Source organism: Sorex fumeus, unplaced genomic scaffold (genome assembly GCF_029834395.1).
Source record: "Sorex fumeus unplaced genomic scaffold, SorFum_2.1 ptg000205l, whole genome shotgun sequence".
NCBI classification, from domain to species: Eukaryota; Metazoa; Chordata; class Mammalia; order Eulipotyphla; family Soricidae; genus Sorex; species Sorex fumeus.
In genome coordinates, this window is record NW_026606262.1 from 123,536 (window position 1) to 149,324 (window position 25,789).

Genomic DNA, 25,789 nt, shown 5'->3' on the forward strand with positions numbered 1-25,789 from the left:
GGAGAGGCTGGTGCAAGACTGGGGTGCTCAGTGGCAGGGCTCAGTGGCTCTTTGGTGCTCTGTGGAACCTCTAGAACAGTGCTGGATCACCCAGGTGGTCCTGAACAGGCTGGAAGGCTCTGCAGACTCACAGAGGGGGGAGAGCAGAAAAATGAGCAAAGTGCCCAGAAGGATGGCCTGGGAGTCTTGAGTCGCTGGAAGGTGGGAGGTTTAGGAAGTAGAGAGGAAGAGGCTGGAAGTGGCCACACCAATCCCAGAGTACCAGAGACCCATCCCAGTGTGTCCTTGCTACTTGAGGTGAGTTGGAAGCAGCCTGGCAGGAACAGGAAGATTCTGGGTGGTTTATCGAGGTCCTGGAAGGTGAGAACTCAGGCAATAGACATCTGGAGAGTTGATGGGAGACTCTGGTCCAAGACTCTAGAAGACCCTGGTCCCTGAGTGTGCCGGCTTCTGGAGTGGTCTGTGCTCACCAGGAGAGAAGGTCTGTGAGGGTCCAGGACTCCGAGCACAGGTGCCCTTGGTGCTTTGCCCCCAGTGGTCTCCCAGTTTGTCTCCCCACCTGCCCTGCCCTCTAGACTTTCCCGAGGTCTCATCTGCTGGGCCCAAACAGACTCCCATCCAGGCCCTTCTTGCTGCCTGCTCCCTCTTTCTTGGCGCATATGCCCAGCACTCTTGGCTATGGTCAGTATCCTCAGGGGAGAGGCAGAGAGTCCTGGATCTCTTTGTTTTGTTTGTTTTGGGGCTACACTTGGGGATGATCAGGGGTTTCTTCTGGCTCTGCCTTCCAAAATCACTCCTGGCAGTGCTCAGAGGATTGCCTGGGATCTGCTTTGGGTCGGCCAGGTGCAAGGCAAACCCTCTCCCGGCTGTTCTGTTGCTCTAGTCTGTGCCCAGTGTCTTTTCTCCTTGCTCATGGTAATGCTGCCCGGTCAGGCCACCTGCTGCCTTAGCTGGGGGAGGGCTGTGGCTGAGGCTGCACTGCAGGCCTGGTCAACACACCGCTAGGTCTCACCTCGAAGGCCTTGTGCCCCTGCGTACCTCCCAGAGCCTCTCCAGAGCTGGTAACCATCCTTGTAAGATGGGGCTTGAGGCTGATGAGAGCAGGCACCATGCCCAGGGCACCATCTTCATCTCTGCCCTCATGTGCCATCTGCATTATTTTCACCAATCACTGCCCTGCTTCCACTTGGTTACAGTTGCAAGTTCCAGGACTGAGGAAGGAATTCTGACCAGTGCCACTTCCCAGCAAATGAGCCCAGCTGGGCCTCCCGTGAAGGTTGTGCCTGGCTGTGGCCTCCTGGGCAAGTGAGTGCAGCTTGTGGTGATCCACAGACAAGGCTGTGGTCATCCTAGGCCCGTCTGCATGGAAGCGGAGCAGCCATGCAGGAGAACAGGCCGTGAGAGCACTGGGTTTCCCACGCGTGGTCTCTGTAGAGTTGCAGGGAACGCTTCTGGCCATGGGGCCTCTTTGTTTCCCTAAAATATTCAGTCACACAGTTCTAGTCTTTTCACAGGAAATACTTAACCTTGAAACCATCCCCCTTTGGCTCCTTTCTGCATTCCTAATAGAGTATTTTTAGGATTGTATTATTTATTTCTGCTTCCTGTATGTACCACTCATTTTTTATACACGCTACACTTATTTTCTTAATGTTATCAGCTGGAAGGAGGAAGATGTGGGCCATGACTGAGGAGGGCTGATTTTTCATCACACGGTATCGCTTTCCTGCTGCCATTCACAGAACGATGACTGAAGAGGCTCAGTTCAGTCACCTTCTCTAAGTCAAACTTTGAACTCTTATTTGTTTCCTAGGACAGCATCATGAAATACCATTGGCAGGTGCCGTAAATACCAGAAACCTATTTCTCCTCAGTTCTGGAGGCTGAGATCCTGCTAGCCTTGCCCACACCTGTCTCCTGACCTTCCTGTGGTGGACCCTTCTGTGTCCATGTCTTGACCTCCTCTTTAGTCAGGTTGAACCAGGATCCACCATAATAATCTCATTTTCCCCTATTCATCTTCTTTCAGGGTCTTGTCTTGAATAAATGCGTTCTCTCCAGATTGGTCCTTTTGATTTGTCAGCAACTTTTTTTCATTTTTGTTCCCTCTTCACACTCTGATCCTGAAGCAAGTAATTCCAGACCCAGTTACCACTGAGTTTAGGCTTCAGCCACTGAGTGACATGAGTGGCGACAGCTTGAGCTATGGAGTGACAGGACTGGGGACAGCGCTTGTACAAAGGACACTCGATGTGTTTGGGTATGCATAGAAGGACCCTTTCACAGTGGAGGGAGAACTGAGTGGAGTGTCAGAGGAGAGGTTTGGAGGCCGCACGACAAGCTTCGATGCTGCTGCCAGCACAACTCTTGCCTCTGGGGTTCCTCGGGTTGTTCAGCTAAGAATCCCAGGCTGTTGGTTCTAGCAAATGACTTACGGGATAGATGTGGACTCCTGACATGACATTGGCTGTGTCCCGGACCCTGCCTGCTCAGAGGAGCTCTGAGCATCTGGTTTTGGAAAGACAAGACTGCCAAAAGGAGGCCTTTATTTCCATCTGTCCTGGACATCCGGTGGTGTGGGGGGGCATGTACTGCCACAACTTTGGGGGCTTCATATCAGGGCCTTCTTGTGTGAAGTTCAGACACAGGTGTGCTCCTCATCCAGGAACTGGCAGTGCTGCTGCCCTGGAGAGGACCGCAAGAAGCAGAGGTTAGAGGTTAGAGGGTTAGCGTTGGTTGTGACAGGATGCAGAGGTCTGGGCTTGTTTTCTGCTGGTGCTTCTCAGTTGCCCTAGTGCTTTGGGGATGGCACCCAGTCCTGGGCCATCAGAGCACCTTGTCACATCTTTATTTCTCTCCTTGGTTTTTGAAGTATCCTTGTTCCCATGCCAGTTTGCCTGTCTTTCCTCAGGAGATATTCTGCGTGGAGACATGTTGACAGTGGTCACATGCTCAGCCCCTAGACCATGGCTATGTTAACTCGAAAATACTTGAAATTATTGCTTATTGAAGTGTCATTCCTGTTCCTGGCAGACAGCTGGCAGGTCACTGAGAGGCCACGTTTACCTGTCCGTGGCCAGCCCCATCCTGCAGGTTCCCAGCCTTTGAGTGTGCATGGGTCAGAGGTCAGGTTCTCAGGTCCTTCCTTCCCAAAGGGCAGGACCTCCTCGTCCCGTAACTGTGCTGTTGTCAGGTGGGAGGGCAGAATCTTTTGTGACTGCAGCCAGTTGTTAAGTAACTGTGCTGAGGAATTCACGTGGGCACAGGCTCCTTGGAGCTGGCTGGCCTCCAGAGCCCTGATGGGCTTGTGAACACGTCCCAGCTGGCGTGTCTCATCCTGCAGCCTCTGCTAGTACAAGTCTGGCGGCCACTTTGGCTGTCTTTGTGGCACAGGACTTTGTGGTTTTGCTCTGATGGCTGACTCTCCACAGAAGGATGGCTTCCCCGTGAAGTCGTAAGAGCAACGCGTTTGTTAGGGTGTCTTATTTTCTGCCTTAGGCACATTGTCCACTCAGGGAATGGAAGCATCCTTAGGGCCTTCTCTGGACTTGGCTCTTAGGGCAGGTTTCAGTCTCTGTGTGTGCGCATATAAATGCTCACATCAGTGCCCCCTGTTAGTCAGTGTGTGACTTTGTGTGTCCATCTTTCTCCCTCTATCGGTAAGGCAGGGCTGGGCTGTTGGGCTGTCATTGTAGTCCTAGCATCGAGGACTCGGCTGTGTTTTCGTGTACAAGCTTTAAGTGTTTTTTAGAATGAATCACATAGAATATGACCATCAAATTAACTTTCACTTCTGGGTGAAATTGAAGAGAGTTCTTTCCTTGTTTTTTGACTTAAGAGGAGTAGCTTTCAAAATTCCATAACTTTAAGTGTGTGGTTGTAGCTCATTCTCTGCACATAAATCCTTTTTATTAAATTTTATTATATTGAATCACCGTGAGATAGTTACAAGCTTTCATGTTTGAGTAACAATCATACAGTGTCCAAACACCCATCCCTCCACCAGTGCACATTCCCCACCACCAATGTCTCCAGTATACCCCCCCTTTCCCACCCTCCCCATGCCTCCAGGGCAGACAATTTCCCCCATACTCTCTCTCTACTTTTGGGCATTATGGTTTGCAACATAGATACCGAGAGGCCATCACTTGTGGTCCTTTAACTACTTTCAGCACACATCTCCGTTCCCAACCAATCCTTCCAACCATCATTTTCTTAGTGATCCCTCTCTGTTCCAGGTGCATTAAGGCCTCTCTTGACAGCTTGAGGCTACCAGAAGAAGTAGGGTGAAACTTGTCATTCTCTTTTCTGGTAGGCCTGAGAGTTCTACTTTATTTTTCCTGTTTGTGTTAGTCACGTGGGAACCTAGGTGACCGGGAGTTGGATCTGTACCGCTGCCTTTGGCAAAGGCCAGCACGCACAGGGACAGTAGAAGCCGTGACTTAGAGTACTTGCCTCTGGCTGGTGCTGTGCCAGGGCTGCAGCTTTAGGCCTTGCATGCCATGACTTTCAGGTCCAAAGTGCTTTTCTTTTTTTTGGGGGGGGGAGGGGGCACACCTGACAATGCCCAAGGGTTACTCCTGGATCTGTGCTCAGGAACCATTGCTGGTGGGCACAGGGGACCATATGGGAGTGATCCTGGGTCAGCGGTGGGTAAGGCAAGTGCTTTCCCCACTGCACTCTCTCGCAACCTCAAAGTGCTTTTCTTTTTGTTGGTGAAAAGTTAGAAATAGAAATACTGTCCTTCGGTTTAAGGATGAAGCCTGTGTAGCACATTAACTGGTTTTGAGTATCAGGTTGGGAGAGGGTTGATTATTTGAATCAGAATTTGACCCCATATGATAGCGCCAGGTATGTGCATGGTATTGATGACCCCAGAGGAAATGAGATGAGGTGACTCCTGGAAATCAGTCTATCTGGAAACACAGACATATCTCATGCAACAACTAGGAAGCAAGATTGGTTTCTGAATTGTCTTAGTGTGAAAAAGAGATACTACATGTAGAATTCTTCTTGCAGTCATTGTTTCCTTCTAGCAATGTTTTTGAATTCTGAGGATCTTCTCTAGAAGGTTTAGTGTATATAAATGTGACAGTGATAATGTGTTTTTGTTTTATGTATGTGTTTGGTCTTATGGGTCACATGGTATACTCCTAGCTATATGATCAGAGATCACTCAAGGGTGATATGGGATGCCAGGGATTGGAGCTGGCTTGGCCCTGTATAAGGCAAGTGCCTTATCTAGTCTCTCTCTCTCTTGGGCCTCACTAATGGATTTTTTGATTTACCAATTTTGTTTATGTTGTCGGTCCAATCCTTGTAACAAATTCCTGAGATGATAGTTCCATGTCTACTCACTCTGAAAGCCCAGTCCTGTTTGCTGTGACTGCGGCGTGGGCCTCTCCCCCATGTGCTCTACTGATGGGGTGGGAGTGAAAGGGTGGGAGTTGATGCTTTACTTGCTTATTTCATCTTTCATTTCCCCATATTGTGACGTGGACAGTGCTGGTCTTTTTTTTTAACTTTATTTATTTATTTTTAAATTTTTATTAGTGAAACACCATGAGGTAGAGTTGTAGACTTACAAATATTTGTGCTTGGGTTTCAGTTATACAGTGATCGAATACCCATCCCTCAAGCAGTGCCCATTCTCCACCACCACTGATCCCAGTATTCCTCCCACCACCCAACCCCCCCATTCCACCCTGCCTCTGTGGCAGGGCATTCCCTTTTGTTCTCTCTCTCCTTTTGGGTGCTGTGGTTTGCAAAAGAGGCATTGAGTGGCAAATCGTGTTCGGTCTATAGTCTACTTTCAACATGTTTCTCCCGTTTTGGGAGGATCCTCTCAGTACCCTTTATTTGGTGCTCCCTTCTCTATCTGAGCTGCTTTTTCCCATGCATGTGTGGCTGGCCTCCAAGCCATGGAGTAAACCTCCTGGTACTTATCTTGGCTATTCTTGGGTGTTAGTCTCCTATTTTGTTACTTTATGTTCCCCAGATGAATGCAGTCTTTCTATGTCTGTTCTTTTCTTTCTGACTATTTCGCTTTGCATGATACTTTTCATGTAGTACCACTTGTAGTAAATTTCATCACTTCATCTTTTCTAACAGCTAAATAGTTCTCCATTGTGTAGATGTAGTTTCTTTAACCAGTCGTCTGTTCTCGGGCACTCAGGTTTTTTTAGATTCTGGCTATTGTAAAGAGTGCTGCAATGAACAAACAAGTGCAGATGTCACTTCCACTATACTTTTTTGCCTCTCTGAGATATATTCCCAGGAGTGGTATTGCTGGGTCAAATGGGAGCTAAATTTCTCATTTTGGAGAATCGTCCATACCGTTTTCCAAAAGGGCTGAAGCAGTCGGCATTCCCACCAGCAGTGAAGGAGGGTGCCTTTCTCGCCACATCCGCGCCAGCACCGGTTGCTTTTGTTCTTTTGGATGTGGGCCAGTCTCTGTGGTGTGAAATGATACCTCATTGTTGTTTTGATCTGCATCTCTCTGATGATTAATGATGTAGAGCATTTTCTCATGTGCCTTTTAGCCATTCGGATTTCTTCTTTGAGAAAGTTTCTGTTCATTTTGTCGCTCCTTTTTTTTTTTTTTAATTTGTGAAACACCATGAGATGCAGTTGTAGACTTACAAGTTTTTGTGCTTGGGTTCAGCTATACAATGATCGAGTACCCATCCCACCACCAGTGCCCATTCTCCACCCCCACCAATCCCAGTATCCCTCCCACCCCCCCTCATCCCCCATCCCACCCTGCCTCTGTGGCAGGGCACTCCCTTTTGTTCTCTCCTTTTGGGTGCTGTGGTTTGCAGAAGAGGCATTGGGTGGCAATCATGTTCGGTCCATAGACTACTTTCAGCATGCATCTCCCGTCCTTGGTGGATCTTCCCAGCACTCTTTATTTGGTGCTCCCTTCTCCATCTGAGCTGCCTTTACCCCTAGAGTGTGCAACTGGCCTCGAAGCCATGGAGTGAACCTCCTGGAATTTATCACAGCTGTTCTTGGGTGTTAGTCTCTTATTTTGTTACTTTATTTTACCCAAATGAATGCAATCTTTCTATGTCTATCCCTCTCTTTCTGGCTCATTTCGCTTAGCATGATATTTTCCATGTAGTACCACTTGTATGTAAATTTCATGACTTCTTTTTTTCTAACAGCTACATAGTACTCCATTGTGTAGATGTACCACATCTGGGGTCTGGGTGAGGGAGACTTTCTAGTTACCCCTGTCTTCAGGAGACAACAGAAGCAGATCCTGAGAGGGCAGGAGACCTGGAGAGGCTGGGCTGATGGCCCGGATCAGCCCAAGAGAAATTCATCAGGAAGAATAGGAAGCTGTGTGCAGGGAGCTTCCTGGATCAGTGGCAGGTCCTGTCAGCCTGCAAGGGCAGTGCTCATCTCACCATGTGTGTCTGTGTTTGGGGGCTGGGTGTGTGCAGGGTCTGTGATGAGCTGAGGAAGATGTTGAAGAGGGAACCTAGGGTGTCTTGGACAGTTGAGGGCTGAGCTGCATGGCTCTGGATTGGACATCTTTGCCTCAGAACAGGAGAAAATCTCCTCTGGAATGGGAGATGTGTTGGTGGCACTCGACTCCCGGGGTTGTGTGTGCAGCTCGTTCAGAATTTTCTTGCAGGCCTGGTGCTCAGTTGGATTGCACCTGTCGGTCAGCGTTCCTGCTGCCAGCCACTGCAAGCCCTTCCAGCAGGACCTTGCTGGCTCCCCACAGAGGCTAGCTTCTGAGGCCCCGTATGTGAGAGGCAGTCTCCCCAGGGTTATGAGGGGACACCCTCGTCAGTGAAGGGGGTCGCTCCTGCCTGGCAGTGCTGGGGATCGGGCCTGTACTCTTGCCCCGCCCCATTGCCGTGCTCCCTGTGGTCTCCAGGACACCCCTGGTGGAGTCTGGGTCTCTCTGAGGGTGAGAGGTCGGCAACAGAGTGTGAGCCTGTTTCCTCAGGGCCTGCGTGCAGGGCTCCCTCCATGCACGTCTTAGGGGAGGCCCTGGGCTCTTCCCCCAGAGACTGACCCTGATGAGCATGTACTCAGGTGCCAGGGCCCTGGAGTAGGGCTGTGGGGGTGCCCGGGAGGACTGTCACTGATAACCATTTACTGCCAAAGAGCAGATTTAAATGTTCATAGTTCTGGAGAATCTGGAGCTCCTCCAGCCACGCCCCGTGAGCTCCTCTCTGACCCAGCCCAGCCTGGCGCCAGCAGCAGAGGGAATGCTCGGCACGTGTTTGTCAACATGGAGCATTCCTCAGACGGATTATTTACATTTCTCTGTTTATGTGTTAGACTGTTTCCTGGTAGATAGCACAGAGACAAATAACCTCCAGTCTGTCCCAAAGGACACATTCCCAGCCCACGTCTTCCTGGTGTCTGTCTGTCCTGAGCGACGCGGGCTCTAGGTGGAGGGCTCTGGCACCTTCCTGCTGCTCCTGCCTGGTCTGGGGGAGCCTGGTTTGGTCTCAAAGCCTCTTTCCCTATCTAGAGTCTCTTCTGCGAGCACCAGTGGCTCTAACGTCCTGGCATCCAGTCTTGCCTCTCTGCTGGGCCCAACTGAGAGCAGAAGCCAGTCTGTCTGGCCTGGGTCCTTGGGGGATTGTGGAATTGCTGCTGGGGGGGAGCAGGGCGAGTTACCCCCTCCCAACATGCCGCTCCCCACTGCACCCTGCAGAATAACCCGCCACCCCTTTCCCAGGGACACCCCAGGAAAAGTGACCTACACTCAGGGCCCTGCTCAGCCCACCCTCTCCTCAGCGCCTAAAAGGGTTTCTTGGATCCTGCACATCACCACTGCTTGTGCCTGAGCTACATACAGTCCCTGCCTCATGACCCTCAGCCTGAATGTGGTCACGGATGTGGTCATCCCGGGAGCTGGTCTCAGTGGGCATTGCGTGCTGACAGTTGAGGTGTGGTAGTGAGTCTTCTCTGCCCATCCTGCTCTCTCCCCAGCTCTGTTTCTCTCCTTCCTAGGTTTTTAGCAACTCTCTGCCTCTGCCTCACTCCCGCCCTTGACCCCATCTTCATTCCCCTGTGTCTTCCTCTTCCTCACGTCTGCCTCTTGGTATCTCACTGTCCCCCGCCACCTTTTCTCTCCAGGTCACAGTCGGTGCATCTGTCCTGAGAATAGAACTGACAGTAGTAATCAGCTTGCCTGCCTGCCTTCCCTCCCTCCCTCCCTCCCTCCCTCCCTCCCTCCCTCCCTCCCTCCTTCCTTCCTTCCTTCCTTCCTTCCTTCCTTCCTTCCTTCCTTCCCTCCCTCCCTCTCTCCTTCCTTCCTTCCCTCCCTCCCTCTCTCCTTCCTTCCTTCCTTCCCTCCCTCCCTCCTTCCTTCCTTCCTTCCTTCCTTCCTTCCTTCCTTCCTTCCCTCCCTCCCTATCTCCATCCTTCCTTCCTTCCTTTCTTCCTTCCTTCCTTCCTTCCTTCCTTCCTTCCTTCCTTCCTTCCTTCCTTCCTTCCTTCCCTCCCTCCCTCTCTCCATCCTTCCTTCCTTCCTTCCTTCCTTCCTTCCTTCCTTCCTTCCCTCCCTCCCTCCTTCCCTCTCTCCCTCCCTCCTTCCTTCCTTCCTTCCTTCCTTCCTTCCTTCCTTCCTTCCTTCCCTCCCTCCCTCCTTCCCTCTCTCCCTCCTTCCTTCCTTCCTTCCTTCCTTCCTTCCTTCCTTCCTTCCTTCCTTCCTTCTCCCTCCCTCCCTCCCTCCCTCCCTCCCTCTCGTTTTCTTTCTCTCTTTCTTTCCTTTTTTTTTTTTTTTTGGGTCATACCTGGCGATGCTCAGGGATCACTCCTGGCTGATCTACTCAGGAATCATTCCTGGCAGTGCTCAGGGGACCATATGGGATGCTGGGAATTGAACCTCAGTCGGCCGCGTGCAAAGCAAACGCCCTACCCGCTGTGCTATTGCTCCAACCCCTTTCTTTCTTTCTTTCTTTCTTTCTTTCTTTCTTTCTTTCTTTCTTTCTTTCTTTCTTCCTTCCTTCCTTCCTTCCTTCCTTCCTTCCTTTCCTTCGTTTCCTTCCTTTCTTTCTTTTTCTTTCTTTCTTTCTTTTCTTGTAAAACAGAAAGGTGTTTGGGTGAAAAAATGTCTACAGAGTAGACATTAAAATACAGAAAAACAGAAGTACAAGGGAGCTCAATGAGCTGAGCACTTTTTTCTTTTTTTCTTTTTGGGTCACACCCAGCGATGCACAGGGGTTATTTCTGGCTATGCACTCAGGAATTACTCCTGGCGGTGCTCGGGGGACCATATGGGATGCTAAAAATCAAACCTGGGTCGGCCGCGTGCAAGGCAGACGCCCTACCCACTGTGCTGTCACTCCAGCCCCTGAGCATGTTCTTCATTACAGCAGGTCCACGTGTAATCCTGAGCAACACAGGGAATGACCCCCAAGTGCTTCCAGGTGGCTCAAAACAAAACAATAATATTTGGGATAATGACACAGAGAATTTTCATTGCTCAGACATTTTCTGGAACCTTGGGCCACTCTGAAGGCTCAGAGGAGTTTTGGTTTCACTGGGCTCAGGTATTTGCAGGCTGGGGCCCTGCTCTGGCACACAGTGGTGCTTCGTCTGAGGGACTATACTTGCCTCTGGCAGAGATCCTTTCCTCCTACAGTTTGCTTTTCCTTCCCAGGTGAAGTGCTACCATAAGAAGTACCGCTCAGCTACCCGCGATGTCATTTTCCGCTTGCAGTTCCACACGGGAGCTGTTCAGGGCTACAGACTTGTGTTTGGGAAGGAGGATTTGGACAGTGCCAGCAAAGGTGGGTCCTGGTGCCCAGGCTGCGGGTGGTGGGCCATGGAGTCTCAGTGAGGGGAACGCAGGTGGCCCTGCCATGTGTTTCTTTACTATTCTCTCCTTTGCCTACTCATAAATCAGCCTTAACAAAGGGCATTGCCAACTTCAAGCTTTCTGTAGGCATTGGAGTGGCAGGTTTGGGAAGGGGGTGGGCTGGGAAGGGATAAAATTCACATGCCCTTTGGCCCAATGTGTTTTGTTTTTTAGATGACCGGTTTCCTGATAATGGGAAGATTGAATTAATATTCTCTGCCACTCCTGAGAAGATTCAAGGTGGGTGGAGGAGAGATGCTGGGGGCTGGTGACCACATCGGGTGATGGGTGTCTGTACACTCACCTTTGCACGTGTTTGGGAATTTTCATAGCACTGTACTGTCCTCCCGTTGTTCATCGATTTGCTCGAGCAGGCCCAGTAACGTCTCCATTGTGAGACTTGTTGTTACTGTGTTTGGCATATTGAATATGTCATGGGTAGCTTGCCAGGTTTTGCCGTGAGGGCAAGATACTCTCGGTAGCTTGCCGGGCTCTCCGAGAGGGGCGGAGGAATCAAACCCAGCTCACCCGCCCGGCCTCGCGCAAGTTAAACGCCCTACCCTGTGCTGTTGCTCCAAAAAGAAAGCATTAGCCAATGAAGGAGCAAGTGATTTGGAGGTTACAGGACACAGTAGAATCCCAGAGACAACTTTCTAGAGGAATAGCGTAGGACCTCAGGAATGGGCAGTGCCTTAGTTCCTGTTTAACTCTTCCCTCAATAAACAGCCTCCTCAAAAGTTTCTTGTAGGGGCACACTCTGTGATCAAGGATCAAAATCAGGATCTTGTGCATGCTAAGCACAAACTTTGCCATTTGAGTAAAGTTTGGCCATAATAAATGGCCATAATAAATGTTCTTAAAGGAGATTGGAAGCCTAGTAGACTTTAAATACAGGTAAAATTTATCCCCAGTTCTTATAAAAATCCATTGAAATAAGAATCAACCCCTCACCCTTGAGGGGGGTGGGGGTGGGTGAGTCCCCCCCCCCCCCAAAGAGAGCCCCAGCAGCTGCAAACCTCCACACCCCACAGCCTCTTCCATGCTCATGGCTAGACTCCACTGCTTGGGATGAGCTACATCCAGAAATTGATTTGTTGAAGGACTCAGGTATGCGGGTTTTGTAACTGAGATCTCCAGGATCTCATGGAGATGGGGCGACCTCACCCCATCTCCCTGTTCTTCCAGAAGTCTGGCAGACATGCTAATGAACTGCTTCTGATGCCAGCTAAGCTCATTAACTTGCCATGATTCAGAGACTCATAAATACATCTCGAAAAAGATCAGTAAATTGCACAGATGCTTCCAAATCCCATGCTAGGCTCTGTCATCTGGTGCACCCAAAGTAAACATCCAGTTAAAATTTTTACTACAGCTATATTACCCCATTCAAAAATTTTGACTGTGTGACGTGTCAAGTGCTACACCACTGATGAACCAGGAGTAGCACAGCAAATTGGATGGGATATAAAGTAGAAGGCAACCTATCTCCATTAAGAAATTATGAACACAACCAGGCTTAACTGGTAACATGTTAGTAATCTCTTCTTCAAGGGCTTAATGGCTCCATTGTGAGATACAACAGTTTTCACACATTCTCATCTAAGAAAATAATTTTGATCTGTAACTAATTGTAACAAGCAATATAGAATAAATTATTCAGGGCCTGCTACAGGGGCAGGCTTGAGGGGTGGATGGGATAACTGGAAATAATGGTGGTGGGTAGGTGCACTGGTGGTGAGATTAGCGTTAGAATACTGAATGTAATAAATCATGAACAACTTTATAAAAATAAATAAATTAAAAAATAATCAGCCCCTTTATTATTTTTATTTATTTGCTTTTTTGGGTCATACCCGGTGATGCACAGGGGTTACTCCTGGCTCATGCACTCAGGAATTACTCCTGACAGTGCTCAGGGGACCATATGGGATGCTGGGAATTGAACTTGGGTTGGGCGCGTGCAAGGCAAACGCCCTACCCGCTGTGCTATCACTCCAGCCCCAAGAATCAGCCCCTTTAATGCCAAGGCAACAAGTCCATTCCCATCACCGAAACCCATATTTTGAATGTTAAAATTGCTTTTAAGAGCTGTGGATGATAATCACTTTCTTTTTATATGAGGTCTTGTTTATTTACTTGTCAGCAGTGTTAAGATGTTTCGGTGTTTTCAGACTAATGAGGAGTGTGGGTATGGCAGTCTCAAAGTGGGTTTTGTCTTCGCCTCATACCCATGTAAGCTGGCCCTTTCACACCCCTGGGTGCTTAATCTATGAAATGGGCTTTTGAGCCTATATTGCAAGGACCACTATTCAACTTTCCTTTATATGGTGAGGCTATAGCTCACCTCCAGCTTGTTCAGAATAGTATTGGTAGGAAGAGGGGTGCTCCACATGCTCTGGGTAGATGCGGGAGATCCTGGGCTCTGGAGTTGACCTCTGTGTCCCCTTTGCAGGTTGTGAGCACTTGCGCAATGACCATGGGGTAACTGTGGACTTCAACACCGCTGACCCTTTGATCCGGTGGGACTCCTACGAGAACCTGAGTGCAGATGGAGAAGGTGTGTGTAGATCCCTGGGTCCTGTACCCAGAGCCAGGCCTGAGCAGCTCCTGTTCCCAGTGGGACATGTGAAGAGGCTAGAGGTGGGCTGTCTGCCTAGAGACCTAGGGGCTGAGTGGGGTGTCTGAGGTCTCCGTGAGAGTCAGGCATGGGAACGTCAGCAGTAGCAGGCGGTGGCTGTTGGTAGGCTCCTGTGGCTTGAGTTGTGTTTTCTCTGTCCTCTCTCTCTCTCACTGTCTTTGTATGAGCTGTGAAAATTTGGCCATCGCCATCCTGCGTACCTTATGGAGTCTCTTGGGTACAGATATTTGGCTTTTATTTCTGTTTGCTACTGTGGACTTCTTGTTTGATGCCTGCAGCATTTTAATTTCCATTTTGTCTGTTTGGTGGGGGCACACCAGAGTTCTCAGAATGTGCTGTGGATACAGCACTTGGGGGCATTTCCATTGGTGCTCAGGGGTCTTGGCTGTGCCAGGTACTGAATCTGGGGCCCTCACATGTGAAGCATGAGCTCCATCTCCCTTAACCTGTTTCTGGACTGTTCATTTTCTATTCTCTGTTCACCTACAGAAATACTGAATGACTTAGTCATAGCCTGTGGCAGTGTCCTGAGTGGGGATGGGGCACAGGGTCTGTGAGAGAAGCTCCGGGCGACTGATTGAGAGAAATCAGGACTTCTGCATGTTACTCAGTCCTCACACATGCCTATACACCCACCACAGAACAGACCCCAGGAGAAACCAAAGCTGGTCTAGGTTGTGCTAGTTTTCAGGGTTATGTGCTGTTAAGGGCGGGAAGCTGAGTAGTGTGCTGTTCTGAATCTCAGAGGAAATGGGATTTGCGTCTGGGTATTTGACCTGGTGCAGGTCTCCAGGTGAGTTGAGTCGTGTCCATCCCCTCCACCAAGCTAGCAAAAGGAGGTTCCCACACTCATTTGGCCACTTCTCTTTTCAAAAAAATTTCTCATCACTCCTCTCCCCAACACCCTCCCCCATTTGATTGTTCCTGCTGTCCCCCGAATCTCTCCATCCCCCCCCCCCCCCAAGTGTGCTATTGTCAAGTTTGGAATGACTGCACTCTGGGCACTTGACACCTGATTCTCTTCTCAGGTCCGGAAATGGAGTTTTCCTCCTTCTAGATTCACCTGAACAGGAAGGGGCTGGCAGGGAGAGAGAGGCCATGGGGGAAAGATTCAGTGTGACATCAGGGAACATGGCCCCAGGAGCAAGTCAGAAGGGCAGGCTGCTCCTGTCTGGCAGTCGACTCTCACCCTCAGGGAGGTATTGTGCTATTGAGTCCCATACAGGGAGCTCGTCTTTGCTTCTGGGGAAAAAGGGGTCCAGGCTCCTGTGAGTCTCTATTCACAGTGTTTTCAGTAACTCATCAGCATTGCTCTGTGTGGTTCTGTCTGAAGTAGCTTATCTAAGATTTTTGTTGGCGTTCACATTGATTGTAGCTGACAGTGCTGCCACTCAAGCCAGAACAAAGCTCTCTGCACGGGTGTTTGCTGCGAGGCACCTCACAGCCCTTTGTCCTGAAGACTAGGAGATGGCACTTTAGGACTCAACTGGGAAACATTTTTAATAGAGAAATCAACATCAGAGAGGCAAAAAAGCGGAAGAAAGTAAATCAGCTCAGAGAAGTGTACACTTTGTTTATTTGTGGTCTATGCATGTCTGTATGTGTACATGTATAAATATGAGTTTATGTATGTATGCATATGTATAAGCACACCATGTGTGGGCCAGAGACATATTACAGTGGGTAAGGAGCCTGCCCTGCATTTTGCCAACTTGTGCGCAATCTTTGGCACCCCATCTGATTCCCTGAGCCCCAACAGGAGTGATCCCTGAGCAAAGAACCCGAAATAAATCCTGGGTACCACTGAATGTGACTTCCCAAACAAAACAATACCAAACATACTGTGTGTGCACGCATGTTTGTATGTATAGAGAACGTGTGCTTTACGTATGTGTGCATCTCTCTATCTGCCTGCTTCAGCAGGATGTTCTGTGTGCCGTAACTGGACTGTGCCAGGAACCAGGGTAGTATTAAAGGTGAGTTGTGCCTCAGCACCCTAATCCGGAGCAAGGTTGCAGAGAGGAATATGGCTTTTGTAGGCAAGTGGCGCAGAATGCAGAGCGGTGCATGGACTAGAGCGGGTATGTCGGCCTGGGAGAGTGTGTGGCTTCACATGATGGGAGGTGTGGCTCTGCTGCGTGGACCAGCTCCTTGCTGACTGGCAATGGGACTCCCAAGAGCTGCCTGGCGGGTTCTGGAAGGTGACACCAAGTTAGTGGGGTTGGTGTCCTGGAGGCTCCAGACTCTGGTGGGATGGGAGACAGTGGAGAGGTGCCTGCAGGTCCCTGATGGGAAATTCGTGCCTAGACAAAGTGGGTCTGCCTGGAGTGTAGGTGACTTCCCATTTAAAGATGAGTGACCAGACTTCCCTGATTTAACACCACGCCTCCCCACTCCAGTGGCAAGCTTCCTACTGAAGTGTTCTTCCTTTCTGCTGCCTGTGGAGTTTTGTTATTCCTTTACAGTTTCTTCATATATTACATATGAGGGAGGTCATTCTGTGTCTGACCCTCTCCCTCTGGCTGACTTTTCTCAATACGAGACTCTCCAGATTCATCTATGTAGCAGGAAGTTGCATGACTTTATATTTTCTTACTGTTGAGTAGTTTTTCACTGTGTAGATATACCATAGTTTCTTTATCCAGCCATCTGTTCTTGGGGGCTTGGGTTGTTTCCAGCCAGCCAGCCCTTTTGCAAGTTATTATGATTATTGCTCAAAAAACTAACCATTAGTCTTCCCTTCCTAGCAGTCCCACTCCTCAGAATACACCCAATCCAAAAAAGACCCCTGCATCCCTTTGCCCCCTTTTTCTTGACTTGCCGCCTCCCAACCCACAGTCCCAGGGACCCTTCTGGTATGATTCTGTGAATCAGAATTAACTGCACAGAGTCATTTCTTTAGGAACTTCATGCTTCACTGTGTTCAAGGCTCATCTTACCTTCCACAGTGCCTGCTGCTCTGGGCATCGGAACTATGAAGAAGTAAATGAGTGTTAACTTGGAGAAAGATTGGATTTGGTCAGAAAAGTCAGTGTTATATTGGCAGTAGAGTGCTGAGTCCTCCAGCCCTGAGATGCTGTGAAGTCAGAGATGGCCCCTAATTCCTACTGTTCCAGGCAGGCACGCATGGTGAGCCTACATGCACCCAGTGATAGAGACACAGGGCGGACAGTGAGTGGTGACCCAGAGACATAGCTTGAGTGGACCAGATCCTCGTCCCCGGCTGTGCTGCCCTAGGGCTGGGGTCTGGAGCGGGAGTGGGTGTGGGTGATGTGGTTTGGGAATCTTGGAGGCTAGCTGAAGCTTAATGTGTGTTGGTTCCTCCTTCTGTCCCTGCCCTCTGTGATACGTTCCTGCCATGCCTCTCTCTGATGGCTGCACTTGAGATTTGGGGTCCCTGCCTGTATGGGTTGCTGGGACCTGAAATCTCAGGATGCCTGGATGAATGTGAGCAGCACAAGACCCTGTGATTAGGCTGTGGCAGGGGCCTGTTTTCATGCCTCTCCCTTCCAAAGGCTTTCTTGCAGACAAACTGAACGAATTGCATCTCAACCAGACTTCTCTGAGCCTGCACACTGTGTTGAGAGTGTGAGTCAAATTCATACCAAAGCCTGTGAATTTCCTTCTGCGTATCCTGTGAGGAAACTCTTTCTTCCCATTGCCAGGAAGAGTAAAATCTGTGCTCCATTCTGAGACTGTTGATCCCATCACGCATCACTCCTAGCTAGGGACTTGGAACTTTTGGTGATGTCACCATGAAGGGAAAAAATATTTTATTCAGCAAGCTAGGAATCAACTTGCAAAGTGTGTAAGAGACTTTTACATCTAAGTCACTCCTGAATGAAATAGGTAAGAGCATTAGGAAGTGGAAAAATAATCTATGTCCACACCAAAGCATTCTGCAGATTCACTGTAATCCCCATCAAGTTTCCCCATCATTCTTTCAAGACTTCAACAAAGTCTGCTGAAGTTTGTATAGAATCATAAAACTTTATGTCTAGCTAAAGCGATTTTGAGAGAAATTAAGATGGGAGGTGTTGCATTTCCTGACTTTAAATCATAGTATAGGACTAAAGCAATAGTGCGGTGTCCAAGGTCCTTGTTTTGCACTCAGCTGACTCGGGTTTGATTCCCTGCGTCCCAAATGGTTCCCTGAGGCTTCCAGAAATGATTCCTGAGGAAGAGCCAGGAGTTAGCCCTGAGCACAGCGGGATGTGGCCCAAAAACAAAAGAAAAAATAAAAGTAAACAAACTACAGTATAAAGTTACAGTAATCAAGACTGTGTGGTACTGGGAGAAAGGCAGACTCTCAGACCAAATGCAACAGAATCAGAGCCCAGATCTACCCTCAGGCTTATGGATAGTTTGAGGTGAGTGAATGAAGTGGAGAAAGGAAAATCTCTCGAACAAATGGAAAACGCTGGGAAAATTGGATAGCCAATGAAAATCATGAAATGACCCATAGCTCACACCATTCAAAGTTGGACTAAAGAATTTAAGATTATACCAAAATCCCTGGGCTGGAGCGATAGCACAGCAATAGGGCATTTGCCTTGCACGCAGCCAACATGGCCAACCCGAGTTCGATTCCTCCACCCCCTCGGAGAGCCCGGCAAGCTACCAAGAGTATCTCGCCCGCACGGCAAAGCCTGGCAAGCTCCCCGTGACGTATTCGGTATGCCAAACACAAGTAACAAGAAGTCTCAGGATGGAGATGTTACTGGGCCCACTCGAGCAAATCGATGAACAATGGGAGGACCGTGATCCGTGATCCAGAATCCCTAAAATACAGTGACCAACAGGTAAAGTCTCCAGGGTACGACCTCCAGAGGTGCCTAATAATTTGCAAAGATAACAAGTGAAACCAAACAAGATGATATCAAATAAAAAGCTCTTGCTGACAAGAAACTTGAGCGGAAATAAAAAGAAACTCTTACCAAATGAGAGAAAATATTTTCACAGATGTAAGTTTAATAGCTGTAAGTTCAAGAGCATTGAAGAATTAACTAAGAGGACAAAGAACCTCCAGTTACGAGCACATCTCTTCGATTCCACTGTTTTTCCTGCATTAACATATTCCTCAGAGACCTGGGCCCTACGAAAACAGGATGAGAACGCTATTCGGGTCTCTCAAAGAGGAATCGAAACAGCTATGCTTGGAATATCATGATTCACTCAAATGAGGGATAGAATCCGGAGTTCTGATCTCCGTCAACGCTCAAGAATCAGGGATGCTGTCTCATTTGCCAAGGCATCAAAAATCAGATGGGCTGGACACGTAATGAGGTTTACAGACAACCGCTGGACTAGAGCTATTACTGACTGGATTCAACGGGACGTCAAAAGATCGTGTAGACGCCCACCTACAAGATGGTCAGACTTCTTCGTCAAGACCCTGAATGATCGGTTTGAGGCTCTGCATGTTCCTAGAATGAACAGATGCCATTGGGCTACGCTAGCACGCAACCGGGATGAATGGAGACGTTACTGGCACCCGCTCGAGTAAATCGATGAATAACGGGAGATCAAGTGATCAAGTGCTCAAGTTTAATAGCTAAAATATATAAAGCACTCACAAAGCTAACCACAGCCAAAAAACATAATCCCATCATAAAAATGGCAAGGAGATGGACAATTTTCTGAGAAGGCATATGAATGAAAATCAAAATGCAGTGAGATGTTATCTCACACCTGTGAGAATGGCATATATCGAGAAGACTGAAAACACCTAATGTTGGTGGGAATGTGGTGAAAAAGGAACCTTCATTTGTTGTTAGTGGGAATGTCATCTAGGTTGGCCTCTATGGAAAAGAGTTTGAGGATTTCTCTAAATATTAAGAGTAGAGCTCCCATCACAGTCACTGTCATCCTGTGGGTCATCGATTGCCTCAAGCAGGCCCCAGTAACGTCTCCTTAGTCCTAGCCCTGAGATTTTAAAAGTGCCATATTTGAGGCTCTTTTCAGGGTCAGGAGAATGAGACCCACTATTGTTACTGGTTTTGGGCATATTGAATACGCCATGGGGAGTTTGCCAGACTCTGCTGTGTGGACAGGATAATTTTGGTAGCCTGCCAGGTTCTCCAGAGTAAGACCTAGATAAAAAGATGTCGCGTGTTACACCCACCAACTGCCCTCCCCCCCCACCCCCCCGGCCTCCTGGTGCTGTGTAATCCCATCAATGGCCAAGACCCAGAGACTATAATACCCTGCTCCCAGAAGAGAATAGTGCAGAGTCTCCTGCCTCCGCTCCTGGCTTTCCTTACTGGGGTCCCGTGGAGGAGGGTGGGTTGAGTTTCCCTCCCCACCCCGAGCAGAGCCCAGGAAGCTGAAGACCTCCAGTTCCAGCCACAGCCATGCTTAAGATCACTCTCCACACATTCGGACAAGCCTTATGCATGAAGGAACCAGCAGAGGAACCCAGGTGTGAGGGACCCGGGGCGTAGATCTCCAAGCTTGCTCAGATTGGGACTGGGGCCTTCTCCACCCAGATCTCCCGTCTTCCAGTATGTAGGCGTTACACCCACCAGCTGCCCTGGCGCCCTGTGATCCCATCAATGGCCAAGACCCAGAGCTCCCATATGACCCAGGAATTCCACTTCTTGGCATCTACCCCCCAAACACAAAAACATTAATTTGAAAAGATATGGTCTTATTTATTCATTGAGAAATATATATATATATATATATATATATATATATTGCAATAGCCAGGATGTGAAAATGTCCAAAATGTTCAGTGGCAGATGAATGGATTATGAACTTGTGGTATATTATGCAGCAATAAGAAAAGATGAAGTCTTCAGATGCTTTGTGGATAGAACTGGAACATAACATTGTTCAACAGTATGAGACAATGGTATGACGAACCCAGGGTTTGGATTACAAAACTCATGTTCCCAAGTGGTGGGGGTATGTGTTGTGTGAGTATTTGTTCAGTCAGAGGTGCTGAAACAAGGAACGCAAGAGAAATTATTTTTCTCATAGGGTCTGGATTCGCTCAGACCCTCTGACAAAGGTAAAGGGTCCTGAGATCTCCTTTTATTACCATCCTACTGTACACATCTCTAAAGGGATCAATACAGTGACATCATCAATAAAGAAGTTACAGGAAGAACATGCACAGCTGAAAGCTTTTCTGCATACTAAAAACAAACAGGCTAAGTACCTAGATCTGCATACTGAAAACAAACAGACTAAGTACCTGAGATCTACATACTAAAAACAAACAGGCTAAGTACTTGGGATCTACATACTGAAAACAAACAGGCTAAGTACCTGAGATCTATATACTGAAAACAAACAGCCTAAGTACCTGGGATCTACATACTGAAAACAAACAGGCTAAGTACATGGGATCTACATACTGAAAACACACAGGCTAAGTAAGCACCTGGGATCTGTGAAAAGAGGAAGACTGACTGATATACTGAAATTTATGTTATTTACTGAAGGCAGCTTAAAGAAAGAGATGTTCAGCCTCATCCAAACCAGTCTGGACATACGAGTAATCTCGCCCATTCTCATGGGTCTCGTATTCCTGCCCGTTTGCAGGACAGTCTACATGGGCTCATCCTGATGGCCTAGTCTGGCCCCAATAGGTATGTGGGGAGTCAGGAAGCCAGTTGGAGGCAGTGTCCAATACTTCCACACAGGGTCAGTGTGGAAGTAATGGATATATTGGGGTAATGTGGTGCAATAACTTTGTATAGCAATACTATTAATAACATTAACACTATTGTATTCATTTGTACCTAGGTAAAGGTAAAGGTAAAGGCCCTCCCGTTGATCGTCGATTTGCTCGAGCGGGCCCAGTAACGTCTCCATTGGAGACTTTGTTGTTACTGTGTCTGGCATATCGAATACTCTCGGTAGCTTGCCGGGTTCTCCGAGAGGGGCGGAGGAATCGAACTCGGGTCGGCCATGTTGGCCGCTTGTAAGGCAAACGCCCTACCCGCTGTGCTATCGCTCCAGCCCATGATAAATTCAATGATTGAATAAAGTTAAGAAAGAAAAATCAATTAATAGATTTAAGAGGCTGAGAGGAATGAGAGCTAGATACACATATGCAGGAGTGTCCTCTCTACTCTCTCCCTCTCCCTCTGGTTTCTGCCTCTGACCTAATGGGGCTTCCAGATGAAAGAGGGAAAGGACCGAACCCCCTTGCTCTCCTTTTCTCTCCTCAGGCTTAACAGATATCTGGGGAGCTCTTTCAGCTGCTTTGTACATGACTATCGCACGCCCCTTTGGAAAGGGATCAGGGCTCCTGCAGGGGAAATATTGCCCCTGAATTGAGAGGGTGGCATAAGTGTTTGTGGAAAAGGGGGCAGCTGGGAAAATCTCACTGGCTTGGGTCCCTTTATTTAGTCTCTGTAGGGAGAGAAACTGAGAGAACTGGGTCTTCCTGCCTTTTCGTCTGTTGGCCATTGTGTTGCTGGTGGTGGTGGTGATGTCTCTGGAACAGTAAATTTCAACTGGTCAGTGGCCCCTCCTTCCCCTCTCCTCCTGCCAAACCTCCCCACTCCACATTCTACTTTATTTTCTAAAATAGGAGCCACACCCAGTGATGTTAAAGGATCACCAGGGCTGACTATACCTGGCAGTGTTTAGGGCCAAGTGTTGTGGGGGATTAAACTCCGGGTGCACTATCCCTTTTGAGTCATACCCTTGGCCCCTACTTTATCCTTGTAGACTTTTTAAAATTAAACATTGTATGAAAAATTGGATGCTGTTGCTCATATGGCTGTTTTAGAGGCTGTCTATTATTAAAGCCGTGTTTAAATCTAAAGAAATGAAAGAGTTGATGCTACATGCACACACACAATTGCACGAAGTCTTTTCTGCTTGTCAGTTCAAGGACAGAAGGAATGGCAGCTCTTTGTTTTCTTATATTCTCTGAGTTCTCTGCAAGAAGAGCCAGAAGTGCGACACAGTCTTTGAGTTTGTCACTTCAACCAGGGTTTCTCAGCTGTTGGACAGTAACCCAGGCTGTTCAAGCGGACTACAGGTGAATTGTGTAAATGGGTGCCATGGCACAGGATGGTGGGGAGGCAAGCAGTTGGAGAGGAAAAAGGTTGATAAATGCCAACTTAAATCGAGTTCCAATGGGACTAAATATCTGAAAGTACTGGAGTGAGTGGGCTGGAGCGATAGCACAGCGGTAGGGCGTTTGCCTTGCACGCAGCCAACATGGCCGACCCGAGTTCGATTCCTCCGCCCCTCTCGGAGAGCCTGGCAAGCTACTGAGAGTATTCGATATGCCAGACACAGTAACAACAAAGTCTCCAATGGAGACGTTACTGGGCCCGCTCGAGCAAATCGATGATCAACGGGAGGGCCTTTACTTTTACTTTACTTCACTAAATCGAGTAACATATTCAGCATACAGTTTTGAGGATGTGTTTTGTAGAACACTTAGTTATTTCTTGAAAATTAGGCTTAGTTGAGTGGCAATGAGCTTCCAGTGATGCTCCACTGGGTAAGCAGTTTTGGCCAAACTCCTGCAAAAACTGTCCCCTGCTCACGGATTTTACCTGAAGGAGAAGATGCACGTCAAGTTGAGCAAAAGCTCTGGGTTTCATTGGTCTGCTGGTCAGCACCAATCCCCTGCTGTTCTTTCTTGGGAGGTGAGGCCCATGGGTCGCGGGAAACAGATGGCCAGCAGTCTGTCTGAGAAGCACATGTCAGGACCTGAGGCGAGTGGGTGTCTGTGTAGAGAAAAGGCAGATGCTTATCCAGAGTGGGCAGCTGTGCGTTGAAGGAAAGAAACCTGGGGGTCGGCCAGTGATCCCAGGAGAGTCGGTGGCTGCAGGCTGTTAACTATGGATTATAAAATCAACTGTGAGTAAAGGAGAGGGTGGTGTTGTGACAGACATTCAGACCTCCCTGCCCTGGCCTGCTCTGTCTGTGGCAGGCCACCAGGACAATCAGATGAATAAGGTAGATGGCTGTCCCCGAAGCTGTCTTTCACACACCCAGAAGCAGAGACTAGTTTGGTGTTGCATTGAATTCTGTAGACCATGGCAGCGAAATGGAGCAGTGCCTGTTACAGTGAACTTTGACTTCAATACAGGAAATTAAAATAACTAGGATTGCGATGGGTACTGTTCAAAGTATACTATTAAAATTCAATAGTGGTTTTTAAAATTAAAAAAAAAATTTTAAAGATTTATTTTAATAAAATTTTAAAGATTTATTTTCATCAGCATTGAGTATAATGGCTATATTGCCCAAAATCCATTGTCACTGATACAGGCCAGGCAGTTGGAAGAGTAGAGATATTTTGATGTTGATGAGGGGAATTTTGGTAGCTATACCTTGTCCTTGGATGAGAGACAGAACCCAGTGAGAGGAAGGGCCCTTACCTTCATGTGGTCTGATTGGGGTTCTGATCCAGTTATTCTGGTCTTAACCTGAATTTGAAGGCCCACCTAGTACTTTTCAGACTGTCCCACTTTGCTGGTTACTTACGGATGTCTGGGAAATCCAGCAAATCTTATTAAAGGTTTAACACTGTGCACAAAATTACATCTTCGCAGGGCTTTGGAGTGTTGGGAGCTATAAGAACACTGAGCCACTGAACTCCCTTCTGGTGAAACATGAGCAAAGCTTCAAGACCGAATAGTTTCGGAAGTTCCTGCTGATAAACTGAAAGTGTCTGTTTAATGGGACCACCAGTGGATGCATGGGAAATCACAGTACGTTGAGCTTAGGTGCTAGGTAGCTACTAAAACCAACGCTAAGATCCGAAGGTCAGGTTGGTGACAGGCATATATTCCTGATGGGGCTTGGCACAGATCATTTGTAAAGTTACCATAAACTTAGAGAAAACCCAGGGACTACTGAAACAAAAGACCTGTGGGAAGCATGAAAGTAGATGCTTTTTTAAAAAGCACAAACGTAACCCAGTCATTTCTATTAGAAATGGAGTCATGGAGCTAGTGCGCAGGGCGCCTGTGCTTGTATTTCCTCCTCCTTATTGGTAGTTTTGCTGTTTTTCTTCTTTTTTCTTTTTGAGTCATGCCTGCTGGTGCTTGGGGACCACTCTAGAGGGAGCTTGGGGGCCCGTGTTTTGCTGGGGCCCCCACATACAGTGCGTCTCTCTAACTCTCTGATCCATCTCCCCAGTCCCATAGGCTTTTTTTCCCCCCATACTTTTCAGCTGTGTGAAGCAAAAGTTCTTCTACTTTCAGGTTTGTGCTCAGGAGAAGACTTAGTCTCTGTCATACTTGGACAAAGAGTTGACATAACTTAGCAAAGCCCCAGATGCTGTGGAGAAATCCAGACATTTATCCTTAGTTCTCAGACCAGGTCCATTCCTTCTACTTCTACTTCTAATCTCTCTCTCTCTCTCTCTCTCTCTCTCTCTCTCTCTCTCTCTCTTATGTGAACACATTGAAAAAATATGTTAAGTAGTATCCTGCTTTCTGTATCATAGAGACAGTTTTACTTGCCAAGTTGGAACAGAGGCATTGATTCCCTTCACAGGAACCAACTTCCAAATTAGACAACCCTTCTTGAACAAGAAATGCAGTGAATCCCTTAATTAAAAAAAGTTCCTTCTTCCCAAGGGAAGTTTTCCCTCTGTCCTATGTGTGCTGTGCTTGTGCCCACTTCTTGTTGTCAGCGCAGACATGGGACTGCACTGACCCAGAGGAAGAGTTTTCCCTCTCAGGTTGATTGAGAAGCAACAGCTTACGTGTCTGAGTTGTATCGTAGGGACCCAGAGACATAAGAATGGCTTTGCTGGTTTGCACACTGTGTTCTGCTGTCTAAAGAGTAGAAACACCTGCCCTGCTGCTGCTGATACCCAGCCAAGGCAGAGGGGTAAAATGTGGGGCTGACGTAAATCTAAACTGGTCTTAATGAGGCCTGAGAATCAGCTAGGTTAATGGACAGACCACAGAATTCTGAGAGCGGATGGAAACCATGTGTGATGTGCCATGTGCAATACATGCTGGCCAACAAACTTGGCCATATTTAGCATGAAGACAGAACTAGACCCAGAGACAGGTTTTGTGTGTGTGTGTGTGTGTGTGTGTGTGTGTGTGTTTTCTGGCTGCCCTTTGTAAGGATGCAAATGGTTCAGGAATCTGAGTTTCCTAAACCCGAGCAGGTGGGTGCTGACTGCCAAGCCTTAGGTGTGGAGTGAGTTGCTGGGGAAAGCGGTCCCGCCTTCTCACTCTCTGGGGTTCAAATTTCACAAAACCTGATTGCAGCAAGCCCCGCCTCCTGTTTACATTGAGCTGGCCATTTTGGTGGAAGCAAAGTCCCCTGCTTGCCCTGCGAGCCTTTCCACTTCTTTACTAGCAGAGCCCTGT

General features: G+C 48.2%; 1 protein-coding gene across 1 annotated transcript in view; it reads left to right on the top strand.

The window, feature by feature from the left end:
- Positions 1 to 25,789, top strand: part of TNS3 (tensin 3) — a 217,173-nt gene that overhangs the window by 97,897 nt on the left and 93,487 nt on the right. The window contains exons 12-14 of the mRNA XM_056108286.1: positions 10,637 to 10,766; positions 11,009 to 11,074; positions 13,287 to 13,391. Of these exons, the coding sequence (XP_055964261.1) occupies positions 10,637 to 10,766; positions 11,009 to 11,074; positions 13,287 to 13,391 (301 nt within the window). The remainder of the gene's footprint in view (positions 1 to 10,636; positions 10,767 to 11,008; positions 11,075 to 13,286; positions 13,392 to 25,789) is intronic.